An 18,609-nucleotide genomic window follows, 5' to 3' on the forward strand; every position below is an offset into this window, starting at 1 on the left:
GGCGTCGCCTGGGTTTCTTCTGAACCCTCCACCGCGGTGAGCCGGGCCGGGTCCGAGTTGCTTCGAGACTGACTACGTGGGTGTGGAGACGTGGCCGGCGGTGCCTCCGCTCGCCCGGTGGACCGGAGCTCGGGGGTAAACAGCTCGCCGGGCCGCGTCGCCCCGCTTCCTTGAGAGCAGGTTTCTGTCGGTGGAGGGGATTGCGGGCCTTGCGGTCCCCGGTCCCCGGCGCAGATGGGTTGGACGCCCTGGGGACCAGGCCTCCTCGGGGTTGTGGAGTGCGGTTTGGGGGACTTGTGGTGGAAAAAGGAATCCTTGAGCCAGTGTCGTGGAGTCTAGTGCGTAATCAGAAGCTTGGGCCGATGCAACATGATTCCTACTTTTAAAAAGTCTTTCCTGAATGGAAAGCTCACGGTGCAGACGACACGGGGCATTTGATAGTTTCCCAGGTGTCCTCACATTCCCATTTCCTCCTGGTATCAGCCCTGTGGAAGTAGGTAGGTCCTACTGTCTTTTATACCTGTGGAAATGGAGGCTTACTCTATCAGCCGGTCCAGGGTTCACATGGGCGGTTGGAGACAGATGTGAACTTAGGTATTCGGATCGAGAATAGTTGCCCTTTCATCACGTGCTGATCATACGCATTGAGCTGTAAGCCGCTGCCCAGTCCTTTGGAAAAAATAGTAAAGGGAACCAGCTGGAGATTAGGAAATCCTATTCTTCTTGAAAGGCGGACTTTGCCCCTAAATTTCCATCCACACAGGGTTTACATCCATTTGGATTTGAGATACTTTTGCTACTTACCCACCTCCACCCCCCCCCTCCGTTTTTCTCCCCCCCCCCCCCCCCCCCCCCCCCCCTTTCAGGATGGCCTGGAACTCTCCTCCCTTAGTCTTCAGAGGGCTGTAGTTTCAAGTGCACTACCCTGTCTAGCTTGGATTCAAGTCCCCCTCATCTCTCTTCTCCCACCCCACCCCCACTCCCTTCTCTCCTCTCCTCTCCTCTCCTTCTCTCTCTCTCCTCTCACCTCCACTTCTCTTTTCCCCTCTCCCTCCCTCTTCTTCCCCTCATCTTCCTTTTCTTGGCAGGTTCCTGGTTTTGAACTCAGGGCCTGGAGCTGGATTGGGCTATTACTGTACCACTTGAGTTATGCCTCTAGCCCAGCTTTTTGCTGGTTGTTTTGGAGATGGAGGCTCGGGGACTTTTCTGCCCAACCTGTGTTAAAATTGCAGTCTTTGAAATTTCAACCTCCTGAGTTGCTATGATTACAGGCATGATCCACTGGTGCCCAGTGAATGTATAAATGTAGGATATATTATTAGATATGTATTGGCATATTAAAAGCACTATTCTTTTAGTTTGGCAACTTAGTAATTGCTTACACTTATAGTCTGGGAACTCAGGATGTCTGTGGGTTATGAAGTGAACAGCATGCTTGTAACCCTTTTGAATACTGTACTGTATTAAATTATTTATTGAAGAGTGTGTGGTATTTTCTGATCTATGTGTTTTATAGATATCTCTCGTAATTCTGTGAGCATTTTTAGGTAGGCACTATCCTTGCTTACAGGTGAGGAAACGGAAGGCTTGGACAAGTAATTTGCACTAAGTCACACAGGCAGTAAATGGAAAGGGCAAGATTCAAATTCATGTCAGATCTCACATTTAAATATTTGTAAGTGGAGCCCAAGTGTCCAGTATAGAGATAACTTGTTTCTATCACTCTGTATAGATGAATCATTAATAAAAGTTTACAAAAACCTTATTTTACATTTATTTTGATTGGTTATGACATGAAAGTGAATTTTAATACTTCTCACACCTGATTTTGTAAAATTTTAGTTTTGTAAAATTCCAGTTGGAAGTCTTGAAATTTTTATAATTTAAGTTTAACTTGAGCTAGCTTTGGAAGGAAAAAGATTTCATGATTTTATATATATTTTATATATATATATATATAAACTTGCCAGATGCTGGTGGCTCCCACGTGTAATCCTAGTTACTCAGGAGGCTGAGATCTGAGGCTCAAGAGTTCCAACCCAGCCCTGGCAAGAAGGTCTGAGAGACTCTTAGCTCCAGTAAACTACTCAGAGAAAGTTGGAAGTGGTGCTGTGGCTCTAGTGGTAGGGTGCTAGCCTTGAGAAAAAGAACCTCAGGGACAGTGCCCAGGCCCTGAGATCAAGCCCCAGGACCCAAGCTCCCCCTCAGAATAGTAGTGTACCGTATATGATAGTGTTATGCACAGGATGTTTTATATTGGTGGTAAATTTTGCCTTCTTTTTAAATTTTATCTTTTAAGTAGTTGTACAGAGGTTTATCAATTCAACATGTCAGTTTCTGAGTACATTGTATCTTGATCATTGTCACCCTCTTCATCATTCCTCCTAATTTTTGCCATCTCTAAAATGATTATAACTTACATTTTTTGTAAAAATCAAATTTATAATTTTGTAACACAGAAGTAGATGACTCCAGACTGGCAGATACCTTATATTAGTAATCTCTTCATTCATTTGATCATGCAGTGCACTGAGATTTTTTTCCAGTTTCAGAGAAAAAGCTATCCTTAACTCAAGGGTATTTTTCTATTCTCCTTAAAGGAAGAACACTATAATTTCAAATTAGATGTTGCAAGCAAGAACTGATCTACGAAGACATAAAGTTATTAAACATTTTGCCATAGTTGAGTGCTCACATTTCATCTCAATTATACACAAAGTTGTTTCTGTCTGTTTTGCTCCTTACATTAGTAGAACAGAATATAAAATCATTAATTTTTTTTATAGGATCTGCAAGCAGTTGTACTTTTTTTTTTTTTGGTTGGTCGTGGGGCTTGAACTCAGCCTGAGCGCTGTCCCTCAACTCTTCAGCTCAAGGCGCATGCTCTACAAACTTGAGCTACAGCACCACTTCTGGTTTTCTGAGTGTTTATTGGAGATAAGAGTTTTCCGGACTTTCCTGCTCAGGCTGGCTTTGAACCTCGATCCTCAGATCTCAGCCTCCTGAGTAGCTAGGATTACAGACGTGAGCCACTGGCGCCCGGCTTGTACTTTTTTTCTTTTTTTGGGGGGGTCCGGTGGTGGGGCCTGAACTCTGGGCCTGGACACTGTCCCTCAGTTCTTTAGCTCAAGGCTAGCACTCTACCACTTGAGCCACAGAGCCACTTCCGGCTTTTTTTTTTGCTTATGTGGTACTGAGGAATCGAACCCAGGGCCTCATGCATGCAAGGCAAGCGCTCTACCACTGAGCCACCTTCCCAGCCTTGTACTTTTTTTTTTGCATGTAGAAAATTACTCATTTGGAAAACACGAAGTTGAAGTGTATTGCAGTTGATCTCATTCTCTGTTCACTATGGCAAAAGCTTGAAGTAGTTTCAACTAAGGAGAAATGACTTAAAAGGATGGGCAGATGTCAGATGCATTAGTTCTCCCCTTTACGCTGTTTTCAGAACTACCTGCATCTACTGCAGGTTAGCTTTCACTCCTTTGATAATGCTTATGTCCAAGCATACATGTATTCAACTGGGAACTCTCTAATTGAGCATCTACTATGAGGCATTATTTTGTATGCTTGGGCTAGTGAAATAAAATAGAGAAAAATCATTTTTTCCCGTTAAGTTTACATCCTAGTTAGTTCGGTATGGGAGGAAGAGAAGACAAAAATAAAATGTAAATGTATGGCATAAGTAAAATGTTACAAGTTCTTTGGAAAACAGAAAAACAGAAGGGTATAAGGAATGCTGGGATATGAGAGCAAGGGTTGTAGTTTTTCAGTCTTGACAGCAAAGGAAGTCTTGAAGGAGCTGGAACACTAGCCATGCAAATGCTTTTGTGGAGAGCATATTCCCAGCAGAAGGAATGGCCAGTCTTTAAGATAGGAGCATGTCAAGACTGTTTCAGAAATCACTGGGACAGCAGTGTAGTTGCAATGGGGGAGAATACCATGAGATCAGGGAGATCATGGGACAGGAGGATCCTAGAAGGGATACAGCATGTTGGACTAGATTTCTACTTTAGTACCAGAAGCAGAGAGTAATGGAATCGTTCTGTTTTGAACAGAGCTGAGACAAATTGTCCATCTGTCACTGGCTACTTCCCCTGTATGTACTTACTTGCTAACAACTGTTAAGCCCAAATTTCTGGGAGGTGGTACTGGGAAAGATAATAATGTCAGATAAATATCATGACTGGCTGTGTATTCTTGAGCTAGGCAAACATCTCCCAAAAGATGCCTGTTGTATTGTTTGTTGAACTGGACCACTTAGGATGAAATGCCGTGCATGGTGGCTAATGCTGGGCTACCAGATACCCTGTCCACACACCATTACCCTTTCTTTCAGACCACACTATTACTGATTTTTACTTCTCTCTGATAAGGGCATGAAGATCACTTATTTGAGTTTCATAAAGGAAAAGGAAAAGTTGATAAAAAGAGAACAGGAAGAACTTTTATGCCAGCTGTATTTAGATTGCTATTGCAGTGGCTAGGCTAGACGTCACAGGAGTTTAACACGGTGGGAAAGGAAAAAATGTACAAGAAGCAGACTGGGCTGGAATTAGTAGAACATAGTAATTGATGAAATAGTCCAAGGAGGAATAAAAAATGATTGATTTCTAGAGTAGCTTCATTAACCAAGAATGGGAAAAGTTCAGTTTTGGTGATTGTTTTAGTTTTCAGGAGTTAGCAAACAAAGTACCATAAACCTGAGTCCTTAAATGAAATGTATTTTTTTTGGGGGGGGTCCGGTCATGGGGCCTGAACTCTGGGCCTGGGCGCTGTCCCTCAGCTCAAGGCTAGCACTCTACCACTTGAACCACAGCCCCACTTCCGGCTTTTTTTTCTTTTTGCTTATGTGGTGCTAAGGAATCGAACCCAGAACCTTAGGCATGCAAGGCAAGCGCTCTACCACTGAGCCACCTTCCCAGCCCATGAAATGTATTTTTTCATAGTTCTGGAGGCTAGAAGTTTTAGATCAAAGTATTTGACAGGGCTGATTTCTTCTGAGACCTCTCTGCTTGGCTTGCTTTTTGTCCTTCTATATCTTCACGTTGTCTTCCCTGTGGTCTTTGTCTCCTCTTATAAGGAGGCAGTCCTACTGGATTAAGAGTCCACACTATTAGAACCTAATCATTATCACCTAATCATTGCTCCACATGATCAGGTTCTGAGGCACTGGAGGTTAGGGCTTCAAAATGTAGGGTTGGGGGGTGGGGGTAAGGAATGGAGTCGGGGAGGGCACAGTTCTGTTCATAAAAATGATAGTTTCTGGAAGACATTAAAGCATTTCCTGTACCTTGATTTTTTATACCTTAACTCAGAATATCCTTTTTATTTTTCTGTTTCTCTTTCTTCTCCTACCTGATAGTGTGTGCCAGAAAAATAGGGCCAAGTTAATAAGGAATAATTTATACACAATGCAATACAATTTAGCCCTTAAAAAAAAATCAGTTGTGGGGCTTGAGCGCTATCCTGAGCCTCTTTGTGCTCAAGGCTAGTGCTCTACCACTTGGGGTCACAGTGCCACATCTGGGTTGTTGTTGTTTGGCCAGTCCTGGGGACTGAACTCAGGGCTGAGGTGCTGCTCTTGAGCTCCTTTGCTCAAGGCTAGTGCTTTGTCACTTGAGACACACACAGCTCCACTTCTGGCTTTTTGGTGGCTTTGAATCTTGAACCTCAGATCTTAACCTTCTAAGTTACTAGGATTGCAGGCATAAACAGCAGTGCCTGGCTTGAACACTTTTGAGATGGAAGATTTATACATTCTATGCTTTCTGTGCTTTGTTCTCCATTTACCAAATACTGAACATCTGTGTTGTTCCTAGGACCTTTGTCAACAGTCCTTTTTCCTGCATAATTCTTTTCCCTTTCCTCAGACATTGCAGAGTACCTAGAGGTACTTTTAATTTTTTTTTTTAATGTTATAGCTTTGCAAGTAATAATGTTATAACAGTTGAATATCCATAGATGGAGCATTTTGAAGGGCCATTGATGAAAAGATCATTGGTTCTCAGAGTTTGACTTCAGAGCTCCTGTATAGTTAAAATTGAGGATAAAGAACTTTTGTTTTTGTGGGTTGTATATATAGATATTTACCATGTTAGAAATGAAAAATGAACTTTGAAAAATTACTTAGAATATTTAAAAGTAACTTTGAGTATGTAACTATGATATATAGTTTTAAAGATAAAGTCAGTGTGAAGGGTAAATAGTATTTTGTGTGCAGGTAAAGGAGGGGACTTGTACTCATGGCTGGTGTGCTGTCTCTTAGCTTTTTTGTTCAAGGCTAGCACTCTACCACTTGAGCCACTTGAGCTACTTGAGCTTTTTTGGGTGGCTAATTGGAGATAAGATTCTTATAGGCCAGGTGCTGGTGTAGCTCATGCCTGTAATCCTAGCTATTCAAGAGGCTGGTGGTTTGAAGCCAGCCCAGGCAAGAAAGACCTTGAGACTGATCTCCACCAGAAAACCAAGTTGTATTATGGCTCAAAGTGGTAGAGCACAAAAGCCCAGGGCCAGAGCCCAGGCTCTTGAGTTCTAGCCCCACACCCAACAACCTAATGGACTTTTCTGCTCAGCTGTGTTTGAACAGTGATTCTTAGATTTTTAGCTTCCTGCATAGCTAGGATTTCAGATGTGAGCCACCATTTTACATTTACATTTTAAAGATCTCTATGTCTGGATTATTAGAAGTCCTACCATTTGAGCCACAGCTCCATTCACAACTTTTTGGTAGCTAATTGGATGAAGACAAGTCTTACAGACTTTTCTACCCAGGCTAACTTTGAACTGGAATCTTCAGATCTCAGCCTCCTGTATAGCTTGGATTACAGGTGTGAGTTACCAGTGCCTGGTCAAATGATAGTTTTTTTTTTTTGTTTGTTTGTTTCTTTGTCGTCGTAGGGCTTGAACTCTGGGCCTGGGCGCTGTCCCTCAGCTCTTCATCTCAAGGCAAGCACTCTACCACTTGAGCTACAGTGCCACTTCTGGTTTTCTGGTGGTTTGTTGGAGATAGGAGTCTCACGGTCTCTCCTGCCCGGGCTGGCTTTGAACCGCGATCCTCAGATCTCAGCCTCCTGAGTAGCTAGGATTACAGGCGTGAGCCATCAGCGCCTGGCCAAATAATAGTTTTTTAATCAGTGTATTTGAGAATGTGTTAATTTGTGTTTAATTTTAAAATTAATACTATTAATCCACTGGTCTGATGATGTAAATTGGACAATAGACCAAAATATTTAGACGGTATATATTTTACAAAAGTGTAAAAGCAGTTTCACTTGGGAAAGTATAGGTTTTATTTTTTGTTTTTGTCATTCATCTGGCTTGAACTCTGGGCTTTAGCATTCTACCACTTGAGCCACAATGCCACTTCTGGTTTTTGAGTGGTTAATTGGAGGTGAGTGTCTTCACAGGGACTTTTTTGCCTGGTTGGCTTAGAATCACAATCCTCAGATCTTAGCCTCCTCAGTGGTGTGAGCTACCAGCTGTTTTGTTTTTAAGAAATGGTGCTGCATGGGCGCCAGTGGCTCAAGCCTGTAATCCTAGCTACTCTGGAGGCTGAGATTTGAGGATCGAGGTTCAAAGCCAGCCTGGGCAGGAAAGTTCATGAGACTCTTTATCTCCAGTTAACCACCAGTGAACTGGAAGTGGTACTATGGTTCAAGTGGTAGAGTGCTCACCTTGAGCTGAAGAGCTGAGGGACAACACCGAGGCTCAGAGTTCAAGCCCCATGACTGACAGCTGGCGGCTGGGAAGGCGGCTTAATGGTAGAGTGCTACCTAGCATGCATGAAGCCCTGGGTTCGATTCCTCAGTATCACATACACAGAAAAGGCATTGGCTCTGTGGCTTACTTGGTAGCGTGTTAGCCTTAAGCAATAGAAGCTCAGGGACAGTGCCCAGGCCCGGAGTTCAAGCCCCAGGACTGGCAATAAAGAAAAAGAAATGGCTGGGATAGATGACTTTGGGGCATGGGCATGGGCACTGTTCTTAGCGGTTCTACTCAAGGCTAGCACTTGAGCCACAGCGCCATTTCCAGTTTCTTGGTAGTCAGTTGGAGATAAGAGACTCAGCTGGGCTAGCTTTGAACCAGGATCCTCAGATGCTCAGCCTCCTGAGTTAGCTAGAATTACAGGCGTGATCCACCAGAGCCCAGCCTTAATAATGTATTTTCATACTTGTCTACTGTAGTGATGGCTACTATTTGTAAGAAAAAAAATTGTTGTTAGATAATAAAAAAATTAGTTCTTTCAGATGAAACAAAATCAACAGTCATAAATCATGTTGATTTATATCCTTGATAAACTGACATGACAACAGAGTATCTGTGTGATACTCTACCCATAAGGCCATAGCTTGAGAGGAATCATGAAGAAGACAGTTTCTAACATAATCAATCCAATAATATATCTGAGCAGTTCTCTTAAACAGTCAAAATCACCAAAAATGTGGCAAACCTGAGAGACTGCTAAGAATCCAGAGGGACTTGACAACAACTAAATGTGCATGTACTGTGGAGCAGAAAAAGTACATTAGATAAAGACTAAGGAATTCTGACAAAACTGGACTTGATGATGTATCAATATTGGTTCATCAAGTAGAAAAAATTACAACAAATCCTGTTAATAAGATGTTAACGATCAGGTGCAGTGCTCAAATGGTAGAGCATCTGTCCAAAAAGCAAGCTCTGGAGTGTAGCTTACATGGTAGAGCACTTGCCTAGCAAGTGGAAGCTCCTGGTTCAAATCCCTGCCAAGGGGAACAAAAATAATGCTAACACTAGGAGACACTGTGTTTTGAATTTACAGGAACTCTAATCTCATATTTCTATAAATCTCAAACCATTCTACAAAATAAAGTCTACTAGTAATAAAAATCCTTAGATTTTCACTAGTTTATTGCCAAAACGGTGAATTGAGATTTTGAAATAGAGAACTTTCAAAATTGCTAATGGCTTAAGAGTTATATATTCACAGCTTTTAAAGCCCCCTCCCCCCCATTGTAGGCACTTAATATATGTCATTGAACTGGATTGTTGGCTAAGAAAAACTAACCTACTTGATTCTCCCCCATTCCACTAGTGGTTTCTTTTCCCTCTTAGCTCTTGGGCTTCTCTGTGCTCAAGTCACTTAAGAATTTGAAGTTTCTTATTTTAAAAAGTTTATTATTACTTGTGCTAATACTGTTAGGAACTTTAAATGATACGATTGTATGAAGTTACAAGGTATTCAAATCAAGCAACAAAGTTCCCTTAGGATAAAATAAGACAAACTTGTCTTTGAAAACTAGGAGCCTTATTGTTTCTAAGCAGGGTTGCAGTAGCTACAAGAAAGACACAGTTTGGCCAGGCACCAGTGACTTACACCTGTAATCCTAGCTACTCAGGAGGCTGAGATCTGAGCATCACAGTTCAAAGCCAGCACCGGGCAGGAAAGTCTGTGACACTCTTATCTCCAATAAACTACAGAAAAACCGAAGTGGCAGTGTAGCTCAAGTGGTAGAACGCTAGCCTTGAGCTGCAGAGCTGAGGGACAGCGCTCAGGCCCAGAGTTCAAGCCCCATGACCCACCAAAACAAACAAAAGACAGACACAGTTTTACTTTGGCCTAAGCAAAATTTTTAGCTTTATTGTACGTGTGCAGTTTTACTGTACAAATGAGAGCCTAACTTTTTATGAAGGGCCTCCGGCTACATCTTTTGTTGATTTCACTCTTTTTGTAACCTTGGTTCTTGTTTACCCTGCTGAAATTTTGATTTTTAGTTATACTTTCTTGGCTTTATGTTTTGGCAGTTGTGTTTGCTCTTTGTTTTCTTTGGTTTGCTGGCTTGTTTTTGAAATTGCTAAGGTACTGTATAGGCTAAGTTGTGTTCTAGTTATAAAATACCCCTAAATCTCAGCACCTTAAAGCTACCCGTGAGCTGCTTACTGACATCACAGTGTGGATGCCCACATTAGATGATCCAGTGCTCCTTTGGCAGTATTAGAGTTTGAACTCAGGGCCTTGTGCTGAGAATTAGGGTTAAGGTTAGTGAACAGCAGCTGCTCCACTGTGTGCCATGCTCACAGCTGGAAGGAAGTTACCTTGCTAACTGTGGTCACTTTAGAGTACCAGCTTGACGAGAGCACCGTTGCTTACTAAAATGCCTCCATGACAAATGTGTTACATTGAAAGACAGGGTTCAAAAGTCAACATTCCACTTGACTTGTGAAATAGTAACCCTTCATACAATATCTTCATAATTTTTTTTTATTTTGCTGGTCCTGGGTCTTGAACTCGGAGCCTGGGCTCTGTCCTTGAGCCTCTCTGTGCTCAAGGCTAGCGCTCTTATTACTTGAGAGCCATAGCGTCACCTTTGGCTTTTTCTGTTTATGTGGTACTGAGGAATTGAACCCAGGGCTTTCATGCATGTTAGGCAAGCACTCTACCACTAGGCCACATTTCTAGCCCTCATTTTTTGTTTTGTTTTGTGGGGGTGCTGGTCCTGAGGCTTGAACTCAGGGCCCGGACATTGTCCCTGAGCTCCTTTAGCTCAAGGCTAACACTACCACTTGAGGCATAGCACCACTTCTGGGATTTCTGGGTAGCTTGTTGAAGATAGGGCTGGGAAGGTAGCTCAGTGGTAGAGCGCTTGCCTTGCATGCATGAGGCCCTGGGTTCGATTCCTCAGCACCACATAAGCAAAAAGAAAAAAGCCGGAAGTGGCTCTGTGGCTGTGGCTCAAGTGGTAGAGCGCTAGCCTTGAGCTGAAGAGGTGAAGGACAGCGCCCAGGCCCAGAGTTCAGGCCCCACGACTGGACCCAAAAAAAAAGAGGTCCATGGACTTCCCTGCCTCAAGTTGGCTTCAAACTGCACTGCTGACATCTCAGTCTTTTGAGTAGCTAGGATTATAGGCATGAGTTACCAGTGCCTGCAAAAAAAAAAAAAAATATATATATATATATATGTATGTATGTATATATATATACACACACACACACACACACATATATAAGTATAAAGTTACTGCATGATTCTACTCATGACATGGCATCTTGGAACTTGAATGTTGTACTGTTGCGTATACTAGTAGTTAATTCTTTTTTTTTTCTTTTTCTTCGCCATTCCTGGGGCTTGAACTCAGGGTCTGGGTGCTGTCCCTGAGATTTTCTGCTGAAGGCTAGCACTGAGCCACAGGTCCAATTACAGCTTTTTTGTGGTTAATTGGAGATAAGGGTCTCATGGACTTTGCTGCCTGGGATGGGTTTGAACCGCAATCCTCAGATTTCAGCCTCCTGAGCAGGTAGTATTACAGGCGTGAGCCACTAGTGCCTGGTGGAAGATTGTGTGTGTGTGTGTGTCTATGTATGTGCGTGGGCGTGTGTGTGTGTGTCTGTGTGCGCACGTGCGTGGGCTCCTGGGGCTTGAACTCATGGCCTGGGTGCTGTTCCTGAGCTTTTGTACTCAAGCCTAATACTATACTATTTAAGTCATGTCATAGCTCTACTTCCAGGTTTTGGTTGTTTGTTTTTTTTTTGCCCATCCAGGGACTTGAACCTCAAGGCTTAGGCACTGTTCCTGATCTTCTTCAGCACCACTTTTGGCTGTTTTTGTTTATGTAGTACTGAGGAATCAAACCCAGGGCTTCATGCATGCTAGGCAAGCACTCTACCACTAAGCCACATTCCCAGCCAAACTTAGGCTTTTTTTTAAGGGTGCTTAACTGTAAGAGTCTCAAGGACTTTTTTGCCCAGGCTGGCTTTGAACTGTGGTCCTCAGATTTCAGCCTTGTGAATAGCTAGAATTATAAGTGTAAGTCACTGATGCCCAGCTAAGAATTTTAATTTTTTTAATTAATATTTTTATTGTAAAAATGTTGTACAGAGGGGTTACAGTTACATGAGTAGGTAATGAGTACATTTCATAGTGAGCATTGTTACCTCCTCCTTTATTTTTCCCCTACTATAACTTCCCTCCCCACATCCCCAACTCCTCCCACCCTATAGTGTCCTGTACATCTCGTCATCACAATGAGTCAGCCTTCATGTTTATTTAAGCATTCTGCAATCTCCCCTCCCCTCCCCAAATTACAAAATATATTTTGCTTAACATTATCTTATATTAAGAATTTTAATTTTTAAAATTATTTATTTTTGTCAGTTGTAGGGCTTGAACTCTTGGGCCTAGACACTGCCCCTCAGCTCTTCAGCTCAAGGCAAGTGCTCTTCCGCTTGAGCCACAGCACCACTTAACATTTTCTGATGGTTAATTGGAGATAAGAGTCCCAACGGACTTTCTGCCCAGGCTGGCAAAAAGTAATACTCAGATCTCAGCCTCCTGGGTAGGTAGGATTACAGGCATGAGCCACCGGCAAGAATTTTAAATTTACTTACAATAACATACCATTTACATTTTCATAAAAGCATATTTTCCAAAATTGGTGATTGGTTTCATACAGATCTCAGCCTCCTGGGTAGATAGGATTACAGGCTTGAGCCACTGGCATCCAGCAAGAATTTTAAATTTACTTACAATAACATACTATTTACATTTTCTTTTTCTTTTCTTTTCTTTTTTTCTTTTGGGTCCGGTCGCGGGGCTTGAACGCTGGGCCTGGGCGCTGTCCCTCAGCTCTTCAGCTCAAGGCTAGCGCTGTACCACTTGAGCCACAGCACCACTTCCGGCTTTTTTCTTTTTGCTTATGTGGTGCTGAGGAATCGAACCCAGGGCCTCATGCATGCAAGGCAAGCGTTCTACCACTGAGCCACCTTCCCAGCCCTGACCATTTACATTTTCATAAAAGCATATTTTCCAAAATTGGTTATTTGTTTTATATTTGGTTTAACGGCAAGCAGGTGAAATTTTTTATATGGATGCATTCAATCCATTGCCTCACATATTATGTAGAAAATGCCATTTTGGGGGCTGAGAAGGTGGCTCAATGGTAGAGCACTTGCCTTGCATGCATGAAGCCCTGGGTTTGATTCTTCAGCACTACATAAGCAGAAAAAGCCAGAAGTGGGACTGAGGCTCAAGTGGTAGAGCGCTAGTCGACAGCTGAAGAGCTGAGGGACAGAGTTCAGGCCCCACAACTGGAAAAAAAGAAAATGCCATTGTAAATTTGTAAGACAATGAGTAAAAAAGATATATTATTATTACTCAGAATAATTTTGACTGTGCAGTCTTTTTTTTTTTTTTTTGGTTGGTTGTGGGGCTTGAACTCGGCCTGGGCGCTGTCCCTGCACTCTTCAACTCAAGGTGAGTGCTCTACCACTTGAGCCACAGCGCCACTTTCAGTTTTCTGGTGGCTAATTGGAGGTAAGAATCTCACGGACTTTCCTGCCTGGGCTGGCTTTGAACTGTGATCCTCAGCTCTCAGCCTCCTGAGTAGGATTATGGGTGTGAGCCACCAGTACTCGGCCCTGACTGTGCAAGAGACTCCAATCTCTGGGATCCAAGTTCTCTGTACCATTGTTTTAAGCAGAGCCTGGTACTTGATTTTAGGTTTGCTGTATTTGCTTAATGTTGTATTTGTAGTTTGTCATTCAGAAGGATGAGGGTCTTTTTGGAAATTACTGTCTTGCCTGATTCTAGGTGTATCTTCTAAGTAAATCTCTTCTCCACCTGATTTCTTGTCAGCCACTTGCCTACCAGCCATTGTTTGGAGTAAGTAGTACCTTTTGAAGATGATCACTCCTGGAGTTTGCCACGGCCTTGGTCTCACCTCAGCCTTCACTGGTCACACAGAGCTGGGTGGCTTTGCAAGGGTCTTCATTGTAGAGTGAACTTACCAAGAGTCCAAGCAGCAATGTCCACATGGTTATCTTGCCTTCTGTTGACCTTGCCTCCTGAGTGGCAGTGGTGTGCCAACTGCTATCTTTTTCCTTCCCCAGTACTCAGTTGATAGCTTATCAGTAACCCTCATTCATGTGAGCCTAGTCCCCACTTCCTTCCTCAGTACCATGTCTCATGGGGCATGCTAGAGAGGATTCCTCCTCTGGTACTGGCTTACCTGTACTTACACCGCTCCTGCCTAATGAGTTGATTTTATACTGGTACGTGCCACTCAAAAGTTATTCTCTGGGCATCTTAGTACTCTGGGTGATGGCTTTGGGCATCATTTGGCTCCAACCTGGATAACTGATAATTCTAGGGCTAATCCATATCCACAGTGCCCAATGGCTTTGGTAATTCTAGATTACTTAAATCAGTTGCACAGCATGATGACCCACAATTCTAGATAATTTAGATCAGTTGCACAGCATCATGGCCCCAATCTGGAATCTAGGTGATGGGGATTTTGTTGCAGTTCCACAGAGGGAGCAGGGAGCATGCAGCTTTCCCAATCCAAAAGGGCAGTGATAAAACTAGATTCTTCCAAGGTGCTGTATTTGGGGGATTGAGTTGCAAGGCAAATCTGGTGTTGGTACCTCAGGTAGCTTCATTTTCAGTGTCTTACATTTGAATTCACTAAAGCTAAGAACACTTATGCTTGAGTCTCAAGCACAGTAAAGGGTGGCCCATCAGGGAGTTCTGCACCGAAGGTCCTCTAGGTTCTGAGATTGAATTTCCTTGGTACTGAAATGCATACTTGGAGGAAATGGAGCATCCAAAGTGTAGTGGGCTGCCTAGATACTTAGAATTGTGGAATGGGAACTCAGTTCTATTTTGTTTGTGTTGGAATTTTGCATCTGATTAAGCAAGCAGCTCACTGGTATGTGCACCACTAGAGCACTTCATGAGACTAACCAAAGGGAAAGTTTTGCTAAAGATGTTTTCATTAATCAAGGATGAAGGTGAGAAGTTTACAGATGTTAGGATCCCACGTAGATCTCACCATAAAGGAGGGCAGCTTATCTATGCCCACCAGCTACTTCTAGAAAGTCAAAATCTTTAGGATGCCTGGTACTGGTAAGTTCATGCCTGTAATCCTAGCTCCTCAGGAGGCTTATATATAGGTGTTGCAGTTCAAAGCCAGCCGGGAAAGAAAGCTGCGGTTCAAGTAGTATAGCACTGTCCAAAAACTCAGGGACAACACCCAGACCCAGAGTTCAAGCACCAGCACCCAAAAATTTTTTGGGGGTGGCGGGAGGTGTGGGAGTGTTATGTGGTATTCTGAATAACAACAACTGAACCAAGACTGAGCATCACAGACTTGTAATGATGATAAGCATCCAGGATCACATACTGCACACGCAAATCCCAAAAGGGTATTACATCTGTCTACAAAAGAAATTTAGATTGTAATTCTTCCTCAGTAAATAAGGAGTTCTTAAGAGTAGGTCAAAGTGAACTTCATGTCTCTTACCCCTGTGTACATGCCTGTTACACCTGGAATTGTCCTCTTGGGGTTAGAATTCGGCTCTGAAGGCTAGCTGAGATGTCATCTTGCACAGGAAGGTGCGCTCAGGAGGAAATAAGCAAGTGAACAAGCATGACAGATCAGTTGCTTTCCTCCCTGTGCTACTCTGCTGGCTGTTGATGTCTACCCCAGGTGGGAAGGCAGGCAGGTAGATGTGTCCCTACTGCTACTTGTTGCTGGGGGTGGGCATGGGAGCTGCCATGCTCTGGATCTCAAGATCCTTAGGTTCCTGTAGCATCTACTCAAAGCAGCTTCTGGCTGACCATTCATTCTCTGGTTGGAGTTTCTGTGTATTGGGTATCCCTCACATCTGAGGGGGAAGAGAATATTAAGAGAGAGATTAGGAGATTATTCCTGTCCCTTGTTCTTGTAGAAAGGGACATCCACTGTGCCTCAAGTGTGTTTTTATGGAGCTTGTTCTGTTAGGATTAGATTTAGTGAGGATTTTAAACTATTAGGACTGTGGTTGAGGACACTTAAGAGTAACCTGATTTGTTTTGGTATTTGTTATAGGTGAGCACAGTTTTAAATAGAATGTTTTAGCTTTAGGTTTACAGAGGTGTTAAGCAACAATTTATGTTTTAATGTTTTTAAAGGAAACTTTTAGTTTCAGGTATATATTATTTTCATCACAATTTTTAGTTCTCTGTGCTGTGATTAATGTTTTTCCAAGTGACATATTGTTACTTTAACACAACATATTTTCTTTTTTGTGGTCTATTTTTTTATAAAAGTTATAACCAAAGGTAATTCATTTTTTCTGTTTTATTAACAGACATATGTAGGGTGTGTCGATCAGAAGGAACACCTGAAAAACCTCTTTATCATCCTTGTGTATGTACTGGCAGTATTAAGTTTATCCATCAGGAATGGTAAGTCCTGTAGTTTGAAAATTTTATAATTTTGAGCTTCATTTTTGTCATCTATACAACAGTAATGATCATTTTAAAAGAACTTGCTCTATAATTAATTGCTTTTGAAGTTTCTGTAAAAAAGAAAAAAAGCCAGGCACTGGTGGCTCATGCCTATAATCCTAGCTACTCAGGAGGCTGAGATCTGAGGCTCACAGTTCAAAGCCAGCCTGGGCAGGTCTGTGAGACTCCTAGCTCCAATTAACTACCAGAGAACCAGAAGTAGGGCTGTGGCTCAAGTGGTAGAGTACTCACCTTGAGTTGAAGAGCTAAGGGACAACACCCAGGTCCAGAGTTCAAGCCTTTCAACTGACGGGGGAAAAAAAAAAAAAAACAGTGGAAATTACCCATAATCCTTAATACTTGTTACTTTGGTAGATTTTGAGTTTGTTTTTGTTCATTTCTTTGCTCATGGGAAACACTGTACTTTTCTAGTTTTGAGTGGTATGGTAGCAGCTCATGTTTAGGGTGTACTCTGGGCCAAGAATTAGTCTCAGCTCTTTTTTTTGGGGGGGTCTGGTCGTGGGGCCTGAACTCTGGGCCTGGGAGCTGTCTCTCAGCAATTCAGCTCAAGGCTAGTACTCTACCACTTGAGCCACAGTGCCACTTCGGGCTTTTTTTTCTTTTTGCTTATGTGGTGCTGAGGAATCAAACCCAGGGCCTCATGCATGCAAGGCAAGTGCTCTACCACTTAGCCACCTTCCCAGCCCATATTCTCAGCTCGTTACACATCTTTTAACTAACTTTTCAAAGAAACCTGGGTGGTGGACTATTATGTTGATGAAAAAACTAGGTTAAAATAACTTGCTCAAAGCCCAGTAGCCCACCAGTTAGTGACAACCAAACCTGCCTGTCAGCAGACCCAGTCACATGGTCTTAGTATCATCGGACCAGTATTAAACTGATATTGATGTTTGTGTTCTTCAATATTCATTTAGCTCTGAAGAGATTATAATTTATACTAATTGGATTCTTCCTAATGCTGTAGTAATACTGCTTATGTCTTTAGCTGTTGTAAATTCTGTACTCTTTAGAAGGAAGTTATAAAAGATTGGAGAATATTCTAAAGGTGAAATGGTTACAATTATAAAAGCTGTAATCTATATGATTTGAATATAAACCAATTTTCAATGAAACCTTTTGTTTGTTGTAAACCCAATGTTTATTAATGTATCTGTAATTACAGCTTAGTTCAGTGGCTGAAACATAGTCGGAAAGAATACTGTGAATTATGCAAGCACAGATTTGCTTTTACACCAAGTAAGTTCTTTAAATGTTTTCATTGCAGTTATTTTTGGCAACAAAAGGTGTTTAAATGCTTTCTAAGCAACAATACTGAACTTCATTGTCTCTCCATGCTTATAGAAAAATCTATTTAGGAAATGTTTTTAAAAATTTTCATCTTTTAACACAACACATTTTGTAGGGTATTCTTTTCCTTCTTATTTTCTTTCCTTTTAATTATAGAGAAGCTCAAACATATGCAAGGGAATAAGGACCCCCATGAGGAACCCATCACTCATTTTCATCTTTCAGGTGTTTATGATCCACTTTGTCGTATCAGTGTTCTCATTCACCTTTCATTTTTTCTGTCTTTTTTCATCTGCATATTTCATCTTAAATATTTGGAAGACTATACTAGCAAGATACTAATGTTTTGGCATGTGTATCTCTCTCCTCCCTTCCCCCTTGAGAATTGAATCCAGTGCTTCATGCCTCTTGTGCCTTCTTGTTGTGTTGTTGTTGTTGGCTGCTGTGCTTGAACTCAGGGCCTGAGAACTGTTCCTGAGCTCCATTTTGCTGAAGGCTAGTGCTCTACCACTTTGTGCCATTTTTTTGGTGGTTTATTGGAAATAAGAATCTCAGACTTTTTTCCTTGGGCTGGTTTTGAAAGGTAATCCTCAAATCTCAGCCTCTTGAGTAGCTAGGATTACAGGCATGAGTCACTAGCATCTGGTCAAGTTTTATTGTTTTTTTGTTTGTTTGCTTGCTTGTTTTGTCGGTTGTGGGACCTGAACTCTGTGCCTAGGCCACTGTCCCTCAGCTCTTCAGCTCAAGGTTAGCACTCTACCACTTGAGCCACAGCACCACGTCCAGCTTTTTCTGCTTATGTGGTGCTGAGGAATTTAACACAAGGCCTCATGCATTCTACCACCTTCCCAGCCCTGTTTTTTGTTCTTTTTTTAATGAATGTTTTATTGTTACTGTTAAGGTGATGGGCAGAGGGGTTATGATTATATGTCATAAACAGTACATTTTTTTTTTTTTTTTGGTCGGTTGTGGGGCTTGAACTCTGGGCCTGGGCGCTGTCCCTCAGCTCTTCAGCTCAAGGCTAGCGCTCTACCACTTGAGCTACAGCGCCA

The 18,609-nt window shown here is 42.3% G+C and overlaps 1 protein-coding gene across 1 annotated transcript in view; it reads left to right on the forward strand.

Moving 5' to 3' along the window:
* Positions 1-18,609, forward strand: part of March6 (membrane-associated ring finger (C3HC4) 6, E3 ubiquitin protein ligase) — a 60,081-nt gene that overhangs the window by 2,518 nt on the left and 38,954 nt on the right. The window contains exons 3-5 of the mRNA XM_013013839.1: positions 42-135; positions 16,111-16,207; positions 17,433-17,506. Coding sequence (XP_012869293.1) covers positions 42-135; positions 16,111-16,207; positions 17,433-17,506 — 265 coding nt within the window. The remainder of the gene's footprint in view (positions 1-41; positions 136-16,110; positions 16,208-17,432; positions 17,507-18,609) is intronic.

Source organism: Dipodomys ordii, unplaced genomic scaffold, assembly GCF_000151885.1.
Source record: "Dipodomys ordii isolate 6190 unplaced genomic scaffold, Dord_2.0 Scaffold21, whole genome shotgun sequence".
NCBI lineage: Eukaryota > Metazoa > Chordata > Mammalia > Rodentia > Heteromyidae > Dipodomys > Dipodomys ordii.